Source organism: Ricinus communis, chromosome 5 (assembly GCF_019578655.1).
Source record: "Ricinus communis isolate WT05 ecotype wild-type chromosome 5, ASM1957865v1, whole genome shotgun sequence".
Lineage (NCBI taxonomy): Eukaryota > Viridiplantae > Streptophyta > Magnoliopsida > Malpighiales > Euphorbiaceae > Ricinus > Ricinus communis.
In genome coordinates, this window is record NC_063260.1 from 21933732 (window position 1) to 21952235 (window position 18504).

General features: G+C 35.2%; 5 protein-coding genes across 7 annotated transcripts; 2 read left to right on the forward strand and 3 right to left on the reverse strand.

Moving 5' to 3' along the window:
• Window positions 1–1062: 1062 nt before the first annotated feature.
• On the forward strand, window positions 1063–3041 carry LOC8275159 (receptor-like protein 51). The gene has a single exon (XM_015721180.3). It carries the CDS (start codon window positions 1294–1296, stop codon window positions 2650–2652), a length of 1359 nt encoding a protein of 452 aa, XP_015576666.2. The 5' UTR covers window positions 1063–1293; the 3' UTR covers window positions 2653–3041.
• Window positions 3042–4226: 1185 nt separating this feature from the next.
• On the reverse strand, window positions 4227–8231 carry LOC8275158 (pentatricopeptide repeat-containing protein DOT4, chloroplastic). 3 transcript variants are annotated; one of them, XM_015721178.3, is made up of 4 exons: window positions 5232–8231; window positions 5006–5082; window positions 4660–4771; window positions 4227–4470 (listed from the first exon to the last, which is right to left on the reverse strand). In XM_015721178.3, exon 1 carries the CDS (start codon window positions 8102–8104, stop codon window positions 5480–5482), a length of 2625 nt encoding a protein of 874 aa, XP_015576664.2. In that variant the 5' UTR covers window positions 8105–8231; the 3' UTR covers window positions 4227–4470; window positions 4660–4771; window positions 5006–5082; window positions 5232–5479. The 3 variants fall into 3 exon arrangements, with proteins under 3 accessions (XP_015576664.2, XP_015576663.2, XP_025013685.2); XM_015721177.3 differs by having other exon boundaries at window positions 4227–4491; XM_025157917.2 differs by having other exon boundaries at window positions 4227–4491; window positions 4660–4834.
• A 116-nt stretch (window positions 8232–8347) lies between these two features.
• LOC8275157 lies at window positions 8348–10601 on the forward strand. Its single transcript, XM_015721192.3, has 3 exons — window positions 8348–8530; window positions 9120–9458; window positions 10043–10601. The coding sequence occupies exons 1-3, from the start codon at window positions 8428–8430 to the stop codon at window positions 10381–10383; spliced, it is 783 nt and encodes a 260-aa protein (XP_015576678.1). The 5' UTR covers window positions 8348–8427; the 3' UTR covers window positions 10384–10601.
• Window positions 10602–11053: 452 nt separating this feature from the next.
• On the reverse strand, window positions 11054–12745 carry LOC8275156 (60S ribosomal protein L11). Its single transcript, XM_002522188.4, has 5 exons — window positions 12539–12745; window positions 12342–12449; window positions 12202–12244; window positions 11912–12107; window positions 11054–11385 (listed from the first exon to the last, which is right to left on the reverse strand). The coding sequence occupies exons 1-5, from the start codon at window positions 12539–12541 to the stop codon at window positions 11187–11189; spliced, it is 549 nt and encodes a 182-aa protein (XP_002522234.1). The 5' UTR covers window positions 12542–12745; the 3' UTR covers window positions 11054–11186.
• A 955-nt stretch (window positions 12746–13700) lies between these two features.
• On the reverse strand, window positions 13701–16958 carry LOC8275155. The gene is made up of 2 exons (XM_015721176.3): window positions 15184–16958; window positions 13701–14304 (listed from the first exon to the last, which is right to left on the reverse strand). The coding sequence occupies exons 1-2, from the start codon at window positions 16080–16082 to the stop codon at window positions 14085–14087; spliced, it is 1119 nt and encodes a 372-aa protein (XP_015576662.1). The 5' UTR covers window positions 16083–16958; the 3' UTR covers window positions 13701–14084.
• Window positions 16959–18504: the final 1546 nt, after the last annotated feature.

Genomic DNA, 18504 nt, shown 5'->3' on the forward strand with positions numbered 1-18504 from the left:
TGCTAATAAAATAATAAATTTATTAATCATATATAAACATGTCAAGTCATTAGAGTTTTATAATGCAATAAATATTAGAATTTATAAATTAGAAATTAACAATTAGGACTACTAAATTGAAAATTAATAAAAATTAGAAAAAATTATTTTAATTTTTAATTTATTTAATAATTTTATCTTTTTATCTATATCTATAAAAATTTTAAAAAAATTAAAAATCACCTACTAAAAATACTATTTTATTATTTTATACAAATTTTCATATTTAATTATTAGTTTTAATAATTCAACTATTTAACTTTTATTTTTTCATAGATTCAGCCTAAAAATATAATTATCCCTTTCTTTTAATATCTACCCATAGTACCTTGAGCTTTGAATGGTTGACCCTTGTAAGAAGATTTTTACTTAATATCACATCACATCCACCTACACACAATGACTTGTAAAGTTTAATTATATTTATAGCCGTATAATATTTTAATAGACTAAATAAATAAATGTAATCTGATAAATATTTTAAATTTTTTAAAAATATACTTTATATATATATATATATATATATATATATATATATATATATATTGTGTATAACTGTTTAATTAAATTAAAAGATTAAAACTATTTGATAGATCATAAAAATAGAATTTAGATATGTATTAAATTAAAAATTAAAGAATTAGTTTACTTAATAACTACCTATCATGAAATTTTGCAGAAAAGAAAACTACCATTAAATGACATCTAGAAATAAAATAGCAAAAAGTAAAAGAAATAGAATTACCAGAAGAAGTACTTACTTATACATACACAATATTTCCTTTTCCAAGTGGAAAAGAACTTATTGCTGATTCAGTAATGAGGTCAATTAAACTCCATTAGCTAAGTAATTTGCAAAAGGACTTTGACAAAGTTCCTTTAATTAGATTTCACTGTTTATATTAACTGACAATTATACCCTTGGAATTATCCTTGTCATCACATATATTTTCTGCGTAGGAAAAAAGAGCCATCATGTGAGTGCCATATAGAAAAAAGGGCTGTGAGAAAGAATCACATAAAAAGGGGCACATTGCATTTGCAAATAGGTCAGAAATCCAAGGGTATGAAAGTAGTCTCTCCAGCAATCCACCATTTGCCCATTAATTATCTAATCTAATCCTCTTCTTCTCACTTCCCAAGCTCTCCCCTTTCTCCACTTGCAAAAGCCACACTGTACATTCACTCCCTCACTTCACCCACTCACTCACGCATACATTCCCTCCCCCCAAACCAAACTTCTCTTTCACAACAATGCCACCGTCACCACCTCCAAAACCACCATTCTCACTCCCTCTCCTCCTCCTCCTCCTCCTCCTCCTCTCCACCTCCACCTCCACCTCCACAAGCACAACAACCTCCACCACCAACGCCACCACCACTATCTCCCCAACTCCCTCCCCAATCTCCAGTCCAACCCCTCCATCCACCACTAAACCATCCTCTTCTATCCACTCCGCTTTAGACCCTAAACAACTTATAGCTCTCCAATCTTTGGACATTCCAACTACAAGAGACCCTTGCATACAACCCTCTCCACACAACTCCACCGTTTGTGACTCTTCTTCCCCATTTCGCCACCTCATCTTTCTCCACCTCTCTAACTGTTCCTCGGATGTTTCTTTCTCTTACACTGCCTTAAAGTCTCTCTCCACTCTCCAATCTCTCACTTTCACTAATTGCCCTATTACCCCTATTCGCTTCCCTTCAGATCTTGCTCTTTCTCTTCACTCTTTTACTTGCATTCACTCCCTCAAAAGACTTACTGGTGTCTGGCTCTCTCACTTTGTTAATCTTACTGATCTCACTGTAAGTAATGTACCTGTCAATGCTAGTGGTCTTTATGTTGTTCTTGGTAATATGCATAAGCTTAAGTCTGTTACTATTTCAAATGCTAATGTTACTGGTTATATCCCAAAACATTTGCATCTCAATCTTACCCATGTTGATTTTTCTGGTAATAAGCTTAAAGGGAGGATACCCAGCTCAATCTCAATTCTTGAAAATCTTGAAAGTCTCGATCTTTCATCTAATACTCTAACTGGTGAAATACCTACTAATTTTGGTGACTTGATTTCTTTAAAAAACGTATCTTTGGGGTCTAATGCATTATCTGGTGAAATCCCAGATTCAATGTCAGCAATTCCAGGTTTGGTTCATGTTGATCTGAGTTCAAATCAGTTCAATGGGACAATACCGAGTTTTTTTGCAGAAATGAAGCAATTGAAATACCTGAATCTTGCTAACAATGAGTTCCATGGTGTTTTGCCTTTCAATCTTACATTTTTGAAGAGATTGGATGTGTTCAAGATTGGTGGGAACAGTAATCTGTGTTATAATCATACAATCTTATCATCAAAATTGAAGCTTGGGATTGCTCCTTGTGATAAGCATGGATTGCCAATGTCACCCCCACCTGCTAAAGATTCGTCAGCTGATAGTGAGAGTGATTCATCAGATTATGATGATAGTGACGATGATGATGATGGTTCGAGCAATAAAGGGGAGCACCATCATGGTCCTAATAAGGTCGTTCTTGGTGTGGCAATTGGACTTTCTTCTATAGTCTTCCTCATTGTTTTCCTTATTCTTCTCTCTAAAAGGTGTGGCTGATTAGAAGGTAATTTATATTTCTATTAGAGTTTAGATTAGGAAAATTTGGTAATTAGAGACCAATTCTATTGTTTTATTTATTATACACAAGTATGGAGAGGTGTAGGTGTAGAGAAGAGAAGTGAAGTGAAAGAAAAGAAGGAAAAAGGAGAGGGTGAAATCATTGTTTGGGTGTGTCATCTTTTACTACTGTTATTTATCATCGTTCTTTCTTTCTTTTTTCTATAATTCTTTTTGCTGTTTTGATGAATTTGGATGGAGAATACAGCAGTAGTTGTTGCTAGTACTTTTTGAATGTGGCCACTTTGTGGTGGATTATTAGATGTTACACATGAGGAAAGAGGTTTATATTGATGAGGTTGTATCATGAATTTTATGTACTTGGTCTCGACCCCTCTGCTGCTTCACTGAGTTCGGTTAATAAATTTTCCTTTATTAATTAACATGTTGTAATTGGCTACTTACTACCTGAAAGATAACAATGATAATTCCAACATCTTCAAATTCATTAAATTTGCCAAAAAGATTGATGGATCTAAACAGAAAATTAAAAGCTTTATTAGAAATTAGTTTTTCATTCAATTTTATCTACTTTGTTAGTATGTTCAAGTGATTAAGGACTTTGGTAGGTTTGTTAAGAAGCTTTGGGTGAATTTGCTCAATAGGACTTTCATGTAAGGAAATTTAAGTGAAATAAAATCAAAATACAGACCTAGTTAAATCTCTTTTGGCCTGTGCCCATTTCTTAAATTGCTTTGGTTTTTCACATGACATGTCTAATGCCAATAGTGGCTAAAGATAGTTTGCCTGTCATTTTTATATATTCCTTCATCCCCACATTGTGAAGAATTGCTATTTCTTTTAAGCTCATCTAATTGGCTGTTCAGAAAAGGTGACACTAATTGGTAGTATGATGTTTACCATTTCGCTTTGCAGCATTCCTTTACAAACAATTATTTAGGTGGCCATAGGCTCAGATAAAGAAAATGACAGGATCATAGTAGGTGATGGTCGATGAAAATTAATAATAAATGACAAATCCAGCAACCACATGGCACAATTTTTGGAGTAGATATTTGTAAATAACAATCCCATGTTAGATTGATAGCTGTGTCCAGGTATGACTTAAGCTGGAGCGAGCGTTCCCATGGTACTCCGTGGATCATCCCATGTGAAATGAAAATTTCCAGTTTTGAGGCATGGAGAAGTTTAGGTGATTGCTCTTCCCATTCTGGACAAGTTTATAAGCATTGTTCTGTCTAATAACGGCTGCACAATTTGTTGATGGTTGTATTTCCATTCATTTGTAGACTCTTCAATTGCCATCCATCTTGAACAGTAGAAAATCACTACAAGAAAATTAAAATGCCCAGGATAACTTCTCATCCAGGATTGAATGATGGGTTCCACCCTTCAGTCACAGGGACCCTTGCCCATTATTTCTGCATATCAAAGTTTCATATAGAAAGCACTGGATACCTGGTGTTTTCTTAGCATCTCTGTAACTATAAAGTGCAATAAGCTCTTACTATGAAAATACTTAAAAGCAACAGGGGGATTAAAGAACCAAAAGGTGCAATGCAGATCTAGTAGGTAAAAGAATATTTTAAGTTATATGGATCAGGCAAAAAACTAGAAAAATTGCGCACTGTATTTTGCCATTGGAACCATAATAATGCAAAAAGAAATAAGAAGCCTAAAATATATGGTTAAACAGACTGAAGATAATCATTGCCGTCTCCCTTTCTTTGAGTGACTTGTTGGAATTATTCCCTACCATGGCAATCATACTCCCCACAGATCAGAGAATAGCCCAGCCTGAGAATTAAAGCTTCCGAGCTGTAAGTGAAAGGATTTTGCTTATGATAAAGTTTAAATCAAATGGACAAACACAAAATGGTAATGAATGCTGATAATGGAATGATATTAATCCTTGTCATTGAATATTTACTATAAGTATCAACTTTTCATTCTTCACTTCAATACTTCCAACAAGAGGAATTTTACCTTTCCAAGTGGTCTCTGATTAACATGGTTCTTTCCCTTGTTTAAATTAGTCTTGTGGATTACTTGTTGACTTTGAGACTTAAATAGAGATCCTCCCATCTTATAATCACATCTGCATCAATCATCATTCTGAACTCATTCCAATGGCTATTTGGAAAATTTGCAAGGTAGAGAACTGCAATTCGAATTTGTAAAGCAAAATATAGGAAAATGATAATAAAGGTAATAGTTTTCACAATAGGTCCAATTAGTTATATGCATTTCCAATTCTTATTAACAGCTTCAGAAAAGTCTTTGATACTGCCTAATATGGGAATAATTCCATGTTATCTGGAAAAGAACTAACCTCCATTTTTACCATTCGATCTTTCCCATGGAAACAAAGCTCTTCCTATCTTGCAGATTCCTCTTTCATCAATATCCCTGCCAAGAATAATAAAGAATTCCGGTTTACACCATAAGAAGAAGATGGTGACAGTGAGGGACAAATAATGGCACCCAATAAACATACTTTATGGTATCAAACATCTACAACTAAATGATTATGTTATTAGGTTCAGTTTCATCATTACCTATATTGCTAATGAGATATGAAAGAAAAGAAGCCTTTCAGCTTCTCAGTAAGCACAAAATTGGAACTGAGAATTAATATATCTTCCAATTTGACCTAGTAGTACAACAGGGACACCAACTTCAAATCCTCACCAGAGAATCGCCTGTCTAACCATTATTTACAACAACTTTCCTGGTCATTGGTCAATAAATCAGCATCAACCTCGAAGGGCATAATGCCACGTCCGAACTCCTCGCCCCATTTGATTTACCAGAAACCTCTGCAAGAACAGGTACCATCCTTAAAGTGATGAAAGCGATTAGAATCCCTCATTACAATTTCCCTTCCCACTGTCTTGGACATGAACTTGGCCATTTCATGACAGTCACTGCAGACTCTTAGATTTTTCGTTACTCGTATTGTTTTTCCAGGTGGCAAGCTCAATATTCCGAAAGCCATGGCCAACTTCTCACTATGCCCGCAGAGAGCCATTTCCTTTTCCAGGTCACCTGCATTAATCATCGCATGTCTCATTTGAGGAAAGTAACCTTCTTCCTTCATCTTTGACCTTAACCTAATTAACACAGACTCAATGTTTTGCGCATCTGGGTGTGAACTATCTCCAGCAACAAATATATGAACTTTTCCCTTCACCTCTATCCAACTGCAGCCAGGATTTTTCTTTAAACCCTGCCGACCAATCCTCTCTCTTATTTTCTTCACTTCTTCCCACTTTTCAGCCTCGGTATAGATATTGGATAGAAGTACATAATATCCGGTGTTCTCTGGTTCGAGTTCAAATACATGCTCTGCCACTTTCTCAGCCAATTTGACATCATGGTGAATCCTGCACCCACAGAGCAATGCGCCCCAGATTGTGGCATCGGGTTCAATTGGCATTGATTTTATGAATTTATATGCCATTGACAGTCTCCCAGTGCGAGCAAGAAGGTCCACTACACATGCATAGTGCTCCAATTTTGGCTCAATATGATATTCATGTTGCATGATATTAAAGAATTTCCATCCTTCATTCAATAAACCAGAATGACTACATGCATATAGTATAGAAATAAAAGAGATTTCATCAGGTTCAATCCCTTCTTGCCTCATCTCATAGAAGGCCGAAATAGCTTCTTTACCAAAGCCATGCATTCCATACCCAGCGATCATCACCGTCCATGAGATCAAGTCCTTCACAGGAATCATATCAAAGAATAACCGTGCAAGAGCTAGTGCACCACACTTGGCATACATGTCAATAAGAGCATTGGCAACATGTAGATCATCAAAACAACCATTTCTCTGAATGTAGCCATGGATCTCTCTGCCTCTATCTAGAGCAGCTAGGCTAGCACAAGCTGGAAGAATACAAGCCATTGTTCTGCCATCAGGTTTTAATTCTTGTACCATTGCAACAAAAAGATGAAGAGTTTCATTAGGACGACCATTTTTTGAATACCCTCCAATCATGGTATTCCATGAGACAATGTCCTTATTAGGCATCTCCAGAAACACTAAATTAGCATCTTCCATGCTTCCACATTTTGCATACATATCCATGAGAGAATTACACACAATGCGATCCTTCTGCATATTATTTTCTTTGACATAATCATGCACATCTTTGCCAATTTCCAATGACCCACTGCAAGCACAAGCATGAAGAACCGCCGTGACAGTAAAATTATCTGGTCTAACACCTTCTCTTTCCATTTCATGGAACAATCTGATACCTTCTCCAGACAAACCTTCTCGAGCGTAACCAGCAATCAAAGAAGTCCAAGATACCACACTCCTTTCACCCATTTTCTGGAAAACTCGAATTGCATTATTTAAATCACCACATTTAGAATACATATCCAGTAATGTATTAACAAAAGTCATTCTCTGATCTAGTTGTGCTTTTATTGCAAAAGCATGAAGCACTCTACCCAATGGAAAATTACCAGAGTTTGCACAAGCTGCAAGGACATTAACCAGTGTAACCAAATCAAAGCTAACTCCCAAATACAGCATCTCTTTAAAAACTTGAATTCCTTTCTCGGGAAGATCATTTGCGACAGTACCACTTATCATTGAATTCCATGAAACAATATCTCGGTTTTTCAATTCATCAAATACCTCATATGCCGCTTCAATTTTTCTAGTCTTGAAGTAAAAAGATATTAGAGAATTAACAACAGTATTATAAGAGCCAAATCCCAATTTCAGCAAATAACCATGAACCCATTCACCTTCCTTAACACTTCCTAAAGCTGCAAAACACTTCAAAATGCAAGAAACTGTATGAGAATTCACTTGAATTCCCAAATCCAACATCTTCCTAAATAGATACACACTTTCCTCAAAAGCACCAATCTTTGCATATCCACTTAACATTAAATTCCAAAGAAAGACTTTCTCATTTGCAATCTTATCAAAAATTAGCCTCCCTTCTCTTATATCCCCACAATTTACATACATAAATACAAGTTTTGTTCCCAAAAGCCCATCAACAAAAATCCCACTAGAGGAAATGAAGGAATGAACCTTTTTTCCTTCTTGCAGAGAGTTAAGCTCAGCACAGAGCTGCAATATTGAACAGTAAGTATTTGAATCAATGTTACTCTTTGGATACATGTCAAGCAATTCTATGGCATTTTTAAGACTACCCACTTCACATAATTCGCATATTTTTCTGTTGAAATCAGCGATTTTGAAGTCTTCTTCTTTAGCAGGAGAGGAAAATATTGACAAAGTGGCATAAGAGCTGTGGAGACTTGACGATAGAAAATTGGACTTTGGATATGGTTTAGTAAAAAGCAACGAACTTTGAAATTTTGTGGAGCTTTCTCTATGGTTTTTGTTATGAGGAGAGATAAAGAAACTTACTGGTGTGGTTTGGGCCATGGAGATCAACAATGTATGCAGGAAAAGAAAAAAGGCGGGAATAGAGTGTTCTAACAAAGCAAAACTAATCAACGAACTTGTACAGATTGAAGGAAGAAAGACCAAGAAAAAAAATTACATATTTATTAATTTATTTTGCGCATAGATGAAATAGCCATGTCGTGTGGGTTACACGCGCTAAAGCAAAGATGTGGCCTAGCTATTTTGGGCAACAAAAGGCAAGTAAATATTCCAATTCCAAGGTCTGATATAAGAAAAAAATAATAATGCTCGAGTCAAATCCATTTGCTTATTGAGAACCTAAACAGAGGTTTCTTGAAAATATGGATGCGGTTGTTTTCCATTCTCATTCAGTCTTCAATTTTCCTTCTTGTTTATCTTTCAACAGGCAGCTTAATCTGAGAAAATTCTCCTGCTCTTTCAAAGGTATGGTCTCACTAGACCTAATTAACTCTCCTGGAATTATCATCTCCATGCATTTCAATTGGGTGATGTTCTTTCTATGCATTGTGAATGACACCTTTTTGTTTATGGATTGAAGTCATTCGTAATTAAATAATAAATTCTTCATTTTAGTCAACTGATTTGGGTTCACCCTCTTATGCATGAAATCTTCAATTATTATGAAGGTGTTAAAATTGATGATAGAAATGCAGAGACAGAAATCTTCACTATACTCTTTGTACGATTCAATCTTTTATTGTTCATTGATAGTATTTGGAGATTTATCTGATTTGGACAACTGCTCCCCATTATCAATGGAGTTAATTGGAATGTAGAAAATTACGTTTACTTATCTAAATTTCAGGATGACTAGGTTAAAACTTTTCCTTATTGTTTACATGCTTATTTGCTCAAATTTGTTTGGGCTAGCATCCTTCTCATTCTGTAAACTTGTTTTGAAGATCTGATACCAATGTACAAATTGACTTCAAGACACTGACATGAAATATGTTGACTTCAAACTGAGAACTCATTTTTTGATGCAGCTTGTTAAATTTGGCTGAGATTGCAGATGGGCCTTCAACCTTTTCTTGGCAAAAACGCGTCCTTCAATTAAGTATTTCTAACACAAAATCTGATGGAAGTAGAAGAGGCAGATCTCCAAGGAAAAGTTCTTCACCAGGAAAGAGAAAAAAGGAGGATAAGAGTGAAAAGTATCAATTTTCTGACGGCAAACTCCCCAGGTCACCTGAAAAAGATGAGATTATTGCCCTATTCAGACGGATACATTCCTCAATCTCAAAGGGAGAGGCTAAGAGTACTCAGCAGACAGACATCAACTTCTCTGAGGACAAGTCCCCAACTGAATCAATTCTGGAGGCTCTTCGCCAATCAAGGAAGCCAGTAAAAGGTAATCTAGACCAATATGCTGCTTCCGTTGCAGAGAACTTTTGTTGATAGCAGGAATATTGTAAAAACTATGGCTTCTTTCTTCTCATTTTTGACATGTCCAAGCACAGAGAGACTAAAGAAAATTGCTAATCCTAGTGCATTTCTTTCTTTTCATTCTATGGCTTCTTTCTTCTAAACAAAAAATTTAGAAAGAGCTTTAGATAACACCATCTGAATTCTCCGTTGGTTCCCTTTTTTTTTTTTATGAAGTAAAACAGTTTTGCAAAGATTGTGTCTTCTCAACAACGTATCAAATTTCTTGTGCAGTGTTACGTGGAAATTATTAGCCTATTGGATTAATTTGGGCAGTGTGTCAGAATTAGTAGTATAAATAGCATGAGAATTGTGTAGGAAGGTGTTTTTGGATAATCATTAACAAAGTAGGTGCTTTCAGATTCTCTCTCTTTCTTCAAGATTGCATTCTATCAGTCCTCCATTTATTTCTTTGTTTCTTTAACTTGTATCCTTAGCTAACATCATTACATCATTTGGTCATTTACTCTCTTATCATACCTGATTTTGGAGTTTTGTAATCTTGGCCAGGAAGGGAACAGGATAGAGTGTCAATGCAGAAACGAGGTGTGCCTAAAGAGGGTCCTAAACTACAAAATAATGCCCAACATATGGCAGCAAAATTTAACTTTACCCGACCACCATCTAAATTTATTAGGAGGTCCCCAATATCTTCTCCGTCATTTCCAAGAGGAAGCCCTACTGAGTTGAACAATGATCCATCAGCATCCACAGAGAGTGATAAGGTGTTGGAGTTGCCACAAATAGAGGAAATGAAGCTGCCCGAGCTGAAGGAACTAGCCAAGTCCAGAGGAATTAAAGGTTACTCGAAGCTGAAGAAAGGTGAGCTTTTGGAATTACTCAGATCCTAAAAACTAAAACACATACTAGCAGCTGGAAGTTAACAGATGTTAAAGCAAGAAAATCCAAGAATTTTTCATTCAATTGCAGCTTCTTTTCTTGCCCTTTTTTCAAATTCTGTTTACATAGGTATAAGATTGCTTTTCCATTGGAATCGGCTGAACGATGTCTATTTAGTTCTTTGTTCTGTTGATTGTCCTTGTTATTGAGGTTGTTTGTGTTCGTTCCATTCTGCGGTGGCATGTGACCTTTTAAAAGCCCTAATAAATTTGGATAGAAAACATTGCACGAATTGGAGCCATCCACTTAAACAGCATTCGAGGCCTTAGCAATTCAGCAATAAGCACATATACCAAATGTATAAAAAAAAAGGGGTTTATTAGAGGTTTACTCCATAGTTTCAGCAATAGACAGGCAAGAAATTTCGCAGTCCCCTCAAACTTATCAATGTCGGTACCATAAGTTAGCACCAAGCAATATTCGAACTTGAATTACCACTGTACCCGACCCGCATGCATCTTCTACTAAGTTGGCAATTGCAATAATCAAATGAAAACAGCAAGCTACGGTACTGCCAAAGCTATATTTCACAATTGAAATAGGTTGAAAATACTGCAAGGACTTTATGTTAATCTACTAGTGAAATATATAATTAAAGCATAAACTGTTATAATAGTAAGATGAGCAAAAAAGTAATCCAAATTCTACCAATTCAAAAATTCCCTTCAACAGTTACAACCCAAAGAACATAAAAAAGAAAAAAAAGGGTCCTGCCAAATATAACTCGCCAAAACTTGAACATAACCAACAAACTCTAAGCTCCAATTGTTTGGGCCTTGTTCAGGATGACACCTTCATATTTTACCTGAAACCACTTCATGGCATCTTCCTTGGTAACCCTGTGCTGAATTCCAACACGTGACTTGCATCTACGGCGACGGCCCACCCGGTAACCTGGGCGCTCCAGAACAACGTAGAAGTCCATACCATAGATACCAGTAGAAGGGTCATACCTGACAAGGGTTTTCAAGAAAACATATCAATCAGATTGAAGATACCATTGTTGAAAATTATCTAAAATCTCAGAGTACTGAAGTACACTTGTCAGCGCTTAGTGGAAAATGATCATATAAACAGCACAAGTATGTGAATCAAATAGAATTCATTGTGGCCAGTGCTACAATTCAATTTCACCGAGCATAAATTAATTACTCAAGTAAATGCAGTCCAAAAAACAATGTCCATGATTGTCCATACTTTAAAGACAGACATCAATCAACAAAAAACTAAGTGTACAGGCCGCAGAAGTGATTGAGTTAAGTAGTTCAATCCAACACCCACGTTGAAATGTGCATATTTCTTGATATGCAGAAATAAGTGTTAAGCTCAAATAAACGTATTAAAGTCTAACCAAACAAACAATAGTTAACTTGTAGAAGCAACAATTGAACTAATAATAATATAATTATAATCACTACAAAACAAACAGAGCATTTACATTGTCAACATAATAAAATAAATAAAGTAAATGAAACTCACTTGATACCAAGATCAATGTGTTCTTGGATACCAAAACCAAAGCAACCAGTGTCACTAAAGTTCCTCCTCAAAAGCTCGTATTCCTTAACCTTCAAACCACTCTCAAGGAGCTGCATAGCTTTGTCTCCTCTTACGGTAACATAGCAAGCAATCTTTTCATTACGCCTTATACCAAAAGATCTAACAGTGTACCTAGCTGCTCAATGCAATCATTTTTAAGAAGAAAAAAAATCAACAACATAAAATGGGAAGTAAAAAAAAAATCAACAGTTAACTAAAAGCATACATACCCTTGGAGAAGACTGGGGTTTGACCACTAAGTTGCTCGAGCACCTATTAGTAAATAATTAGATCAGGAACGAGATTTGATTGTTGTTATATGCGAAATGACAGGAAACAAGAAAGAGAGAAAAAAAAAAAAAAAGGTAACCTTGGCGGCACGAGTGAGACGATCACCACTTTCACCGACGGAGATATTGAGAACCAGCTTCTGAACCTTAATCTCTCTCATAGGGTTTGATAGCTTCTTTTCCGAAGCCTGAATTTTAATTAAAGAAAAAACCACAATGAATTAAACTCATACAGAAATGCAAAAATAGAAAATTGCAAACAGAGAGAGACGCTAACCATTGTTGCTGGTTGGTGGCGGCGATTTGCACGGAGCGAAGAGAAGAGTGGGTAAAGAAAGGTGTAACAAGTGTTAGGGTTCTTTAATACGAGCAGGGGCTAGGGTTTTGTAACGCGAGGCTGGTATGTGGTTGAAAATTACAGTAATACCCTTACGCTGAGAAATAGAAATAAGTGTCAATTTTGTTTAATAAAATGGAAAAAAAGAAACCAGTGCAAAGTCGAACCTGAGTTAAAATAGAATACCTGAACTGAAGCACGTAGACCATAATAAGGTTAATAGTTGTGACGTATAAATTTTTAATTAAAATAAATAAATATTAATTTTAAGAAATTACCAACCATAATCAAGACCAGATTGCTGCTCACCTGTTTTTTCGATGTGTGCATTAATTAACAACTAGTTGAGTGGAGCTAAAATGAAAAAAAGTGGGAACATGTAAAATTAAATCACTTAAATATAAGAAAATTGATATTTTCACCATTTTCATGTATTTATTTAAATTATTAGATATAGAGTAATTTAAACAACTCCATTTCTTTCGGAACATAGCTTCTTTAGCTTGATAACATAAAAAAGTCCTCCTTAGACTGCTTATCACGCTTTCTCGAACCCTTCTTTCTTTTCCTCTTTTCCTCTACCCCACAACAATTCCTTCTTCTACAGTTATGAAAATAATAAATACTCAAAGATGTAGGAAGAGAAAGAAGAGTTATTTGGATACTGAATAAGAGAGAATAGAAAAGAAAAAGATACTTGCTAAATAAAATGGAACATACAATAGCATGGAAGGATGAAAAAACCATTATCTCTCACTTCTATTTTATTTTTCTTGCTGGTACAATGGAGGGGAGTAAGCCTCAACTAGTCCACTATGGGCTTGAACTAGTTCACTTTGGTATTACTGACACAATCTAGTATTGTATTATTCTTAGTTATTCAACAGCACTGTAAGAGTAGATCAAGGATGGCCATTGCATGTCAAGGTCAAACCAGTCCAAAGTCCAAATCATTATGTGCAAAGGTTGATGGATTGCGATTGCCATTCAGGCCGGTTACCACCAAGTATCTGGCGACATAGATGACAACCCTAGTCACCATGCTGATGGCCTAAATTACAATCAAACGAACAATCTTGGCAGTACCAAAGGGGAAAGAGCAGGCAAACCAATGTTCTTCCTTTCTTTTTTTTCTTAATAAATAGTTATATACACACCAACCTATCTGCTATAACATGTGATGTGCTTGTATATTGTATAGTGACTTCTCCCATATCACAAATTTTCTGTCACATGAACAAAAGAAGGAACAAATGAAAGAAAATGGAAGTTCTTCTCCCAATTTTAGAGATCTGTTGTCTCTAGCCTTTGTATCGTAACTATAGGAGCAAATATACAACCTCACAGCAACAGCCCTTCAAAATATAAAGAACCTGAAGATTCAACAAGCACGCCATTGCAGACCACGACTAACATTAACCCGTGTGGTGCAAATACTAGACATGAAGGCATGACGATTATGACGCTATGGGAGAATCCCTGCCAATTAGAACATATTTACTCGGAAAAACCATGGCAATACAAAAGCTATTACCAGGCATGCCATCAGGAAGTTACAAAAAGGTTGTCCCCGCCAACATCCTCCACCGCCTTCTGGTGAGCTACTATTAGTACTGATAATTCTCCTTTCATTCCACTCTTCCATAAATCTGTTATCTCTAACGCCTGTAACATTCTTTGCCGTCTCTCCACATATTTCACATATTCTGCATGAACAAAGACAATGTATCAATCTGATTTATCAATTCACATCAGTGAGGCACATTGAAGGCCAGTGTATTATATGGTAAAATGCTTTAGTGGAATTGGGAAGTCAAGCACGTAAAATTTAGAAGGAAAGAAAAAGATTAATAGATTAACATCAACATGAGACTGATTCAAAGATGAATTACATTCGTTGACACCTAGAACAAGAACACAGGTTTGCATAGGATCATCATGCTAGTAAGTAGTCATGCAGGTCCCAATGGGCAACAGTGGAGTAAGGCAGAATTTGTGTGCTCTACATTGGCCGACTCCAAGGAGACTATTTTCGTACTCTACACACACATAACAGGAAAACATTTGGAAATGGCTCGCCCACGGGCATGTTATGACAACTTGAACATTTAACATGAGAGTAAAAACATATTAGATAAACCAAAGAAATCTGAGCAGTTGTCTAATTTCCTGAACATCAAAATAGCACAATTGAGATATATCCAAGAAACCAACAACCGCATTTCATATTAATAGAAGGAAAAGATAAAGCAATGTAGCATAAGTTCAGGAATGAGAAAGAGGCACCCTGATAATTGAAGGAAGAAACAGCCATTAAGTAGATATATTTCAAGCATTACTTAAAAGGACGCATGCAGATTCCTAATCTGAAGCCATTTTTGAGCTACGAACAGAAAATTTATGAACTCATTGTTCAAATCAAGATATTTGGAAAAATAACAGAGCCATTTTCATTTGCAAAAGAAAGATTACATGACACGATTCTAATAATCTAAAATCTTAGTCCAATCAAATCAAAACACAAAACACAACAGAAAGCCCAGAACTCATATACAGACCCTGGTTTTAATAAAATAAACCCTTACCTGTTTCCTTTGAGCTTAAACCAGGCCTCTGCACAATAAGCATGTGCAATACCAAGCTCATCTTTACACCCACAGCCAAGCTGAATTAGCTCCATAGAAGAGTTGGTGGCTGTGGTTTCTTGCATCACCTCAGAACTCAAGTGACAAATCCTACAAACCGATTCTCCATCGCAATCCTTAAAACCACTTCCTACTTCACCACATTTTACATCAATCACACATGATTGCTTCTCTCCTCTGGGTACCTTTTTCTTTGACTTATCCACCATCACCTTACCTGGCCCCAGTTCTCTGCCCTTGATTTCCAAATGATCATTTCCACCACTAATTGATGGATTCTCTTCCGAATTTACCAATATCACCGTCTCGACCACAACATCATTAGAAGAAATACTAGGATCCTGATGACTTACTTGCCCAACTTTATCCACTGTCTCGGCATTTCCTCGCGTAACCCATGTTTTCTGATCTGATACAATACCAGTCAGCCCCAAATCATCAATATTAATACCTATATGCTTGTGTTCTCCACTAATACTCACAATCTCTCCTGAATTTATCACGATCATTCTCTCAAGAACAACCTCATTAACTAAATAACTTGAATTCCCACTAGTTCCTTGATCCAATGGCTCGCGGATTCCCATCCCACCACTTGCCTCGTGATCCACTGCTGTCATGGTTGACCCCAATCCATTTACATTTGCATCCAAAGCCCTAATTTCTCCCCCAGCACTTACTGAATCTTCTGGATTTAAAACAACTGAATTCTCTGACACAACCCTATGATCAGAATTGCTTGTTTCTCCAGTTGTGTTCCTATTTGTTCCTTGATTGACTTGACAAAAACTGCCAACATTTGTTTTCTTTTCATCACATTTTTTATCCATTAATATCATCAATATATACACAAACTCTCAAAAAAGAATCCCAATATTATCAGCAACCACGCATACAAACCTAAAATCTCATCTCTTTAAGCAACAGAGAACAGCCTAAAAAGCTCAAAGCCAAGAATCCATTATACTTCATTCTCTTGTAAATAACGAGTATTCAGAAAGAATTAACTACACGTCAATCAGAACAAGCCTAATAAATTCGAATTAAGTGAAAAAAGAGATAGCTTTGAATCGGAAAAAAAAAAAAAAACGCCCAGAGCATTACCTACTCCATTTTGTTAAACTTCAACTCCAGGTATTAAAACCCTCCAATTATCTCTCTCAATAAAAGCGTTTACTTCAAACGTCAAACACATGAACAAAAGAAATAAAAAGAACTAGATCTATCTATCTGTCTCCATGTCAACTACACCAAATACTGTCTCTAAAAAAATAGTAGATTTCATGGCTACAGCCTCCAGGTCATATATGAGAGAGATAGGTTAGGCGGAGAAAAGAACTGGAAATGGCGAGTTCAACAAAAAGAATTTTCTTTTTCAGTAAATAATAAAGAATTTTGTGAAGGGATTACGTTTAAGGAAGGAAAGGTGTGAACTTGATGCACTCCAAGAACAAATTCTTTTAGCAATTAGTTTGATTCCTTCACTGTTATTTTGCAAAAAATAAAAGAAATAATCTTCAGTACAAAGTTATATTGGGTATGAATGTTCAGGAGTAAACGCTGACCATTAAATTTAGAAAAGATTTTTAGATCCAATGATTATGACTATAACCAATGAATAGCTGTGTCATTAAAGAAAGTATGTTGTTGAAGAAAAAGATGACGTTTAGAATGGAGTAAAAGGACAGAATATCAGACGGACGGTACTGGTTAAGGTCGGTTGTCGTTTTGAGATTTGTCTTTTTAAGCGTTGAGGTTTTTCTTGTTTCGTTTGGAGCTTGCAAGAAAATAGTAGAAATTCTTTACTTCCCGATTGTTACTCGCCAATTGCTGCTTACATGCGGTGTCCTGTCCTGTGGATTAGCAAAGAAAGGAATAAAACCTCCCCCACAAGATCTTTCCTTAATTCATTAAATAGACATTTATTCTATTGGATGTTCTAGTGAAGTTCCAGCTGTTTTCTTCAAGTTAGAAATCAGGTATATCACCGGTGTTAGTAATAATAAAGTTCAATTTTTTTAATACAAGATGTCGAGCTCTCTCTTTTCTCTCTCTGTTTTCAATCACATTTCTTTCTCTTATTGCTGTTCGTTAAAAATAATAATAATCTTACTCCATTGCTGATTGATCTTTTAAAACTGTAAATTTAAATTTCACTAAAAGGGTGAATTGGGCCCATAAAGCAGCAGAACTGTGGTTTTATTTATCAAAAATTAAAATAAAAAAGTAACATCCTCGGATGTTGTTTGATTCGAACATGTATAGTTTCTGAGACAAATTAAGTGCAATAACTAGAATTAATTAGTTGATCTTTTTTATTCATAAGAAGAACACTAACAGGAAATAGTCATTGAGTGGCAGAAGGGACACATTTCACTTCTAAAAGCAAATGACTAGATCATAAATGTATTAATTAGCTGATTTTAAATCTTAACCTGTACAATTCTCCCAACTAGAATGCCAAAAGTGCTGCTGGACCCAAAAACAGAAAAAAGCAAATAATTAAGTGGGTGTCCCATTAGCTTTGAAATGTACCATTAATTCCTGTGTGTTTGGTTTGTTGTTTGACGCAAGTATTACGAGTGGATGTTCAATACATCAATCCTCCTAACTTAAAACAACAACTTGTATGGGATTGTCCACAAGCAGCTGCTACACCCCAAGTAATTATCATATACGTAATAATTGATCAAATTCATAAATAATCAAATTTTGTAGATCCTTCTTCTTCATTTTTTTAATTTAAATAAATAAATACTTGGTTCATGTAATTAACGAAAGAACCTAAGTAATGATACTCTAGTCCGAGAATATGATCTAATCAGTATCCATCCAACATTATTTATAACCTAATAGCAAAATATGGATTGCAATATTAGCTTCATTTGTAAAAAGTTATTCAGCAAATCTGTTATTTCTCCTTATAGAATAATGATTTATGCATAAATTTACAAATAAAGAAAGATATACACATCAACAATTTATCATTATATTAGTAAAAAGTACTTGTAAATTTATAATGGTTTATAATTGCGCTTTGCGCGAAACTCAATTAAATATTTTGTTGATATAATATATATAAATTAATTTTATTTTTATATTATATTTTATAATTAAAAATAATATTATATTAATTAATTTTTATTTAAATTATTATAATTTATAATATTAGTTAAATAATTAATAAAATATATATGTTATATATTAGTTTGTTTTTCAAATATGAATATCGTAATCATTCTAGTATATATAAAGGTAGAC

Excerpts from the sequence above, each read along its gene's own strand:
- LOC8275159 (XM_015721180.3), top strand. The coding sequence starts at position 1,294 with ATGCCACCGTCACCACCTCCAAAACCACCATTCTCACTCCCTCTCCTC.
- LOC8275158 (XM_015721178.3), bottom strand. The coding sequence starts at position 8,104 with ATGGCCCAAACCACACCAGTAAGTTTCTTTATCTCTCCTCATAACAAA.
- LOC8275157 (XM_015721192.3), top strand. The coding sequence starts at position 8,428 with ATGGATGCGGTTGTTTTCCATTCTCATTCAGTCTTCAATTTTCCTTCT. Across the intron at positions 8,531-9,119 it reads ATTCTCCTGCTCTTTCAAAG|ATGGGCCTTCAACCTTTTCT; the intron begins GTATGGTCTCAC and ends CTGAGATTGCAG. Across the intron at positions 9,459-10,042 it reads ATCAAGGAAGCCAGTAAAAG|GAAGGGAACAGGATAGAGTG; the intron begins GTAATCTAGACC and ends AATCTTGGCCAG.
- LOC8275156 (XM_002522188.4), bottom strand. Across the intron at positions 12,245-12,341 it reads GTCTCACTCGTGCCGCCAAG|GTGCTCGAGCAACTTAGTGG; the intron begins GTTACCTTTTTT and ends ATTTACTAATAG. Across the intron at positions 11,386-11,911 it reads CACATTGATCTTGGTATCAA|GTATGACCCTTCTACTGGTA; the intron begins GTGAGTTTCATT and ends AACCCTTGTCAG.
- LOC8275155 (XM_015721176.3), bottom strand. The coding sequence starts at position 16,082 with ATGATATTAATGGATAAAAAATGTGATGAAAAGAAAACAAATGTTGGC. Across the intron at positions 14,305-15,183 it reads TTTAAGCTCAAAGGAAACAG|AATATGTGAAATATGTGGAG; the intron begins GTAAGGGTTTAT and ends TTGTTCATGCAG.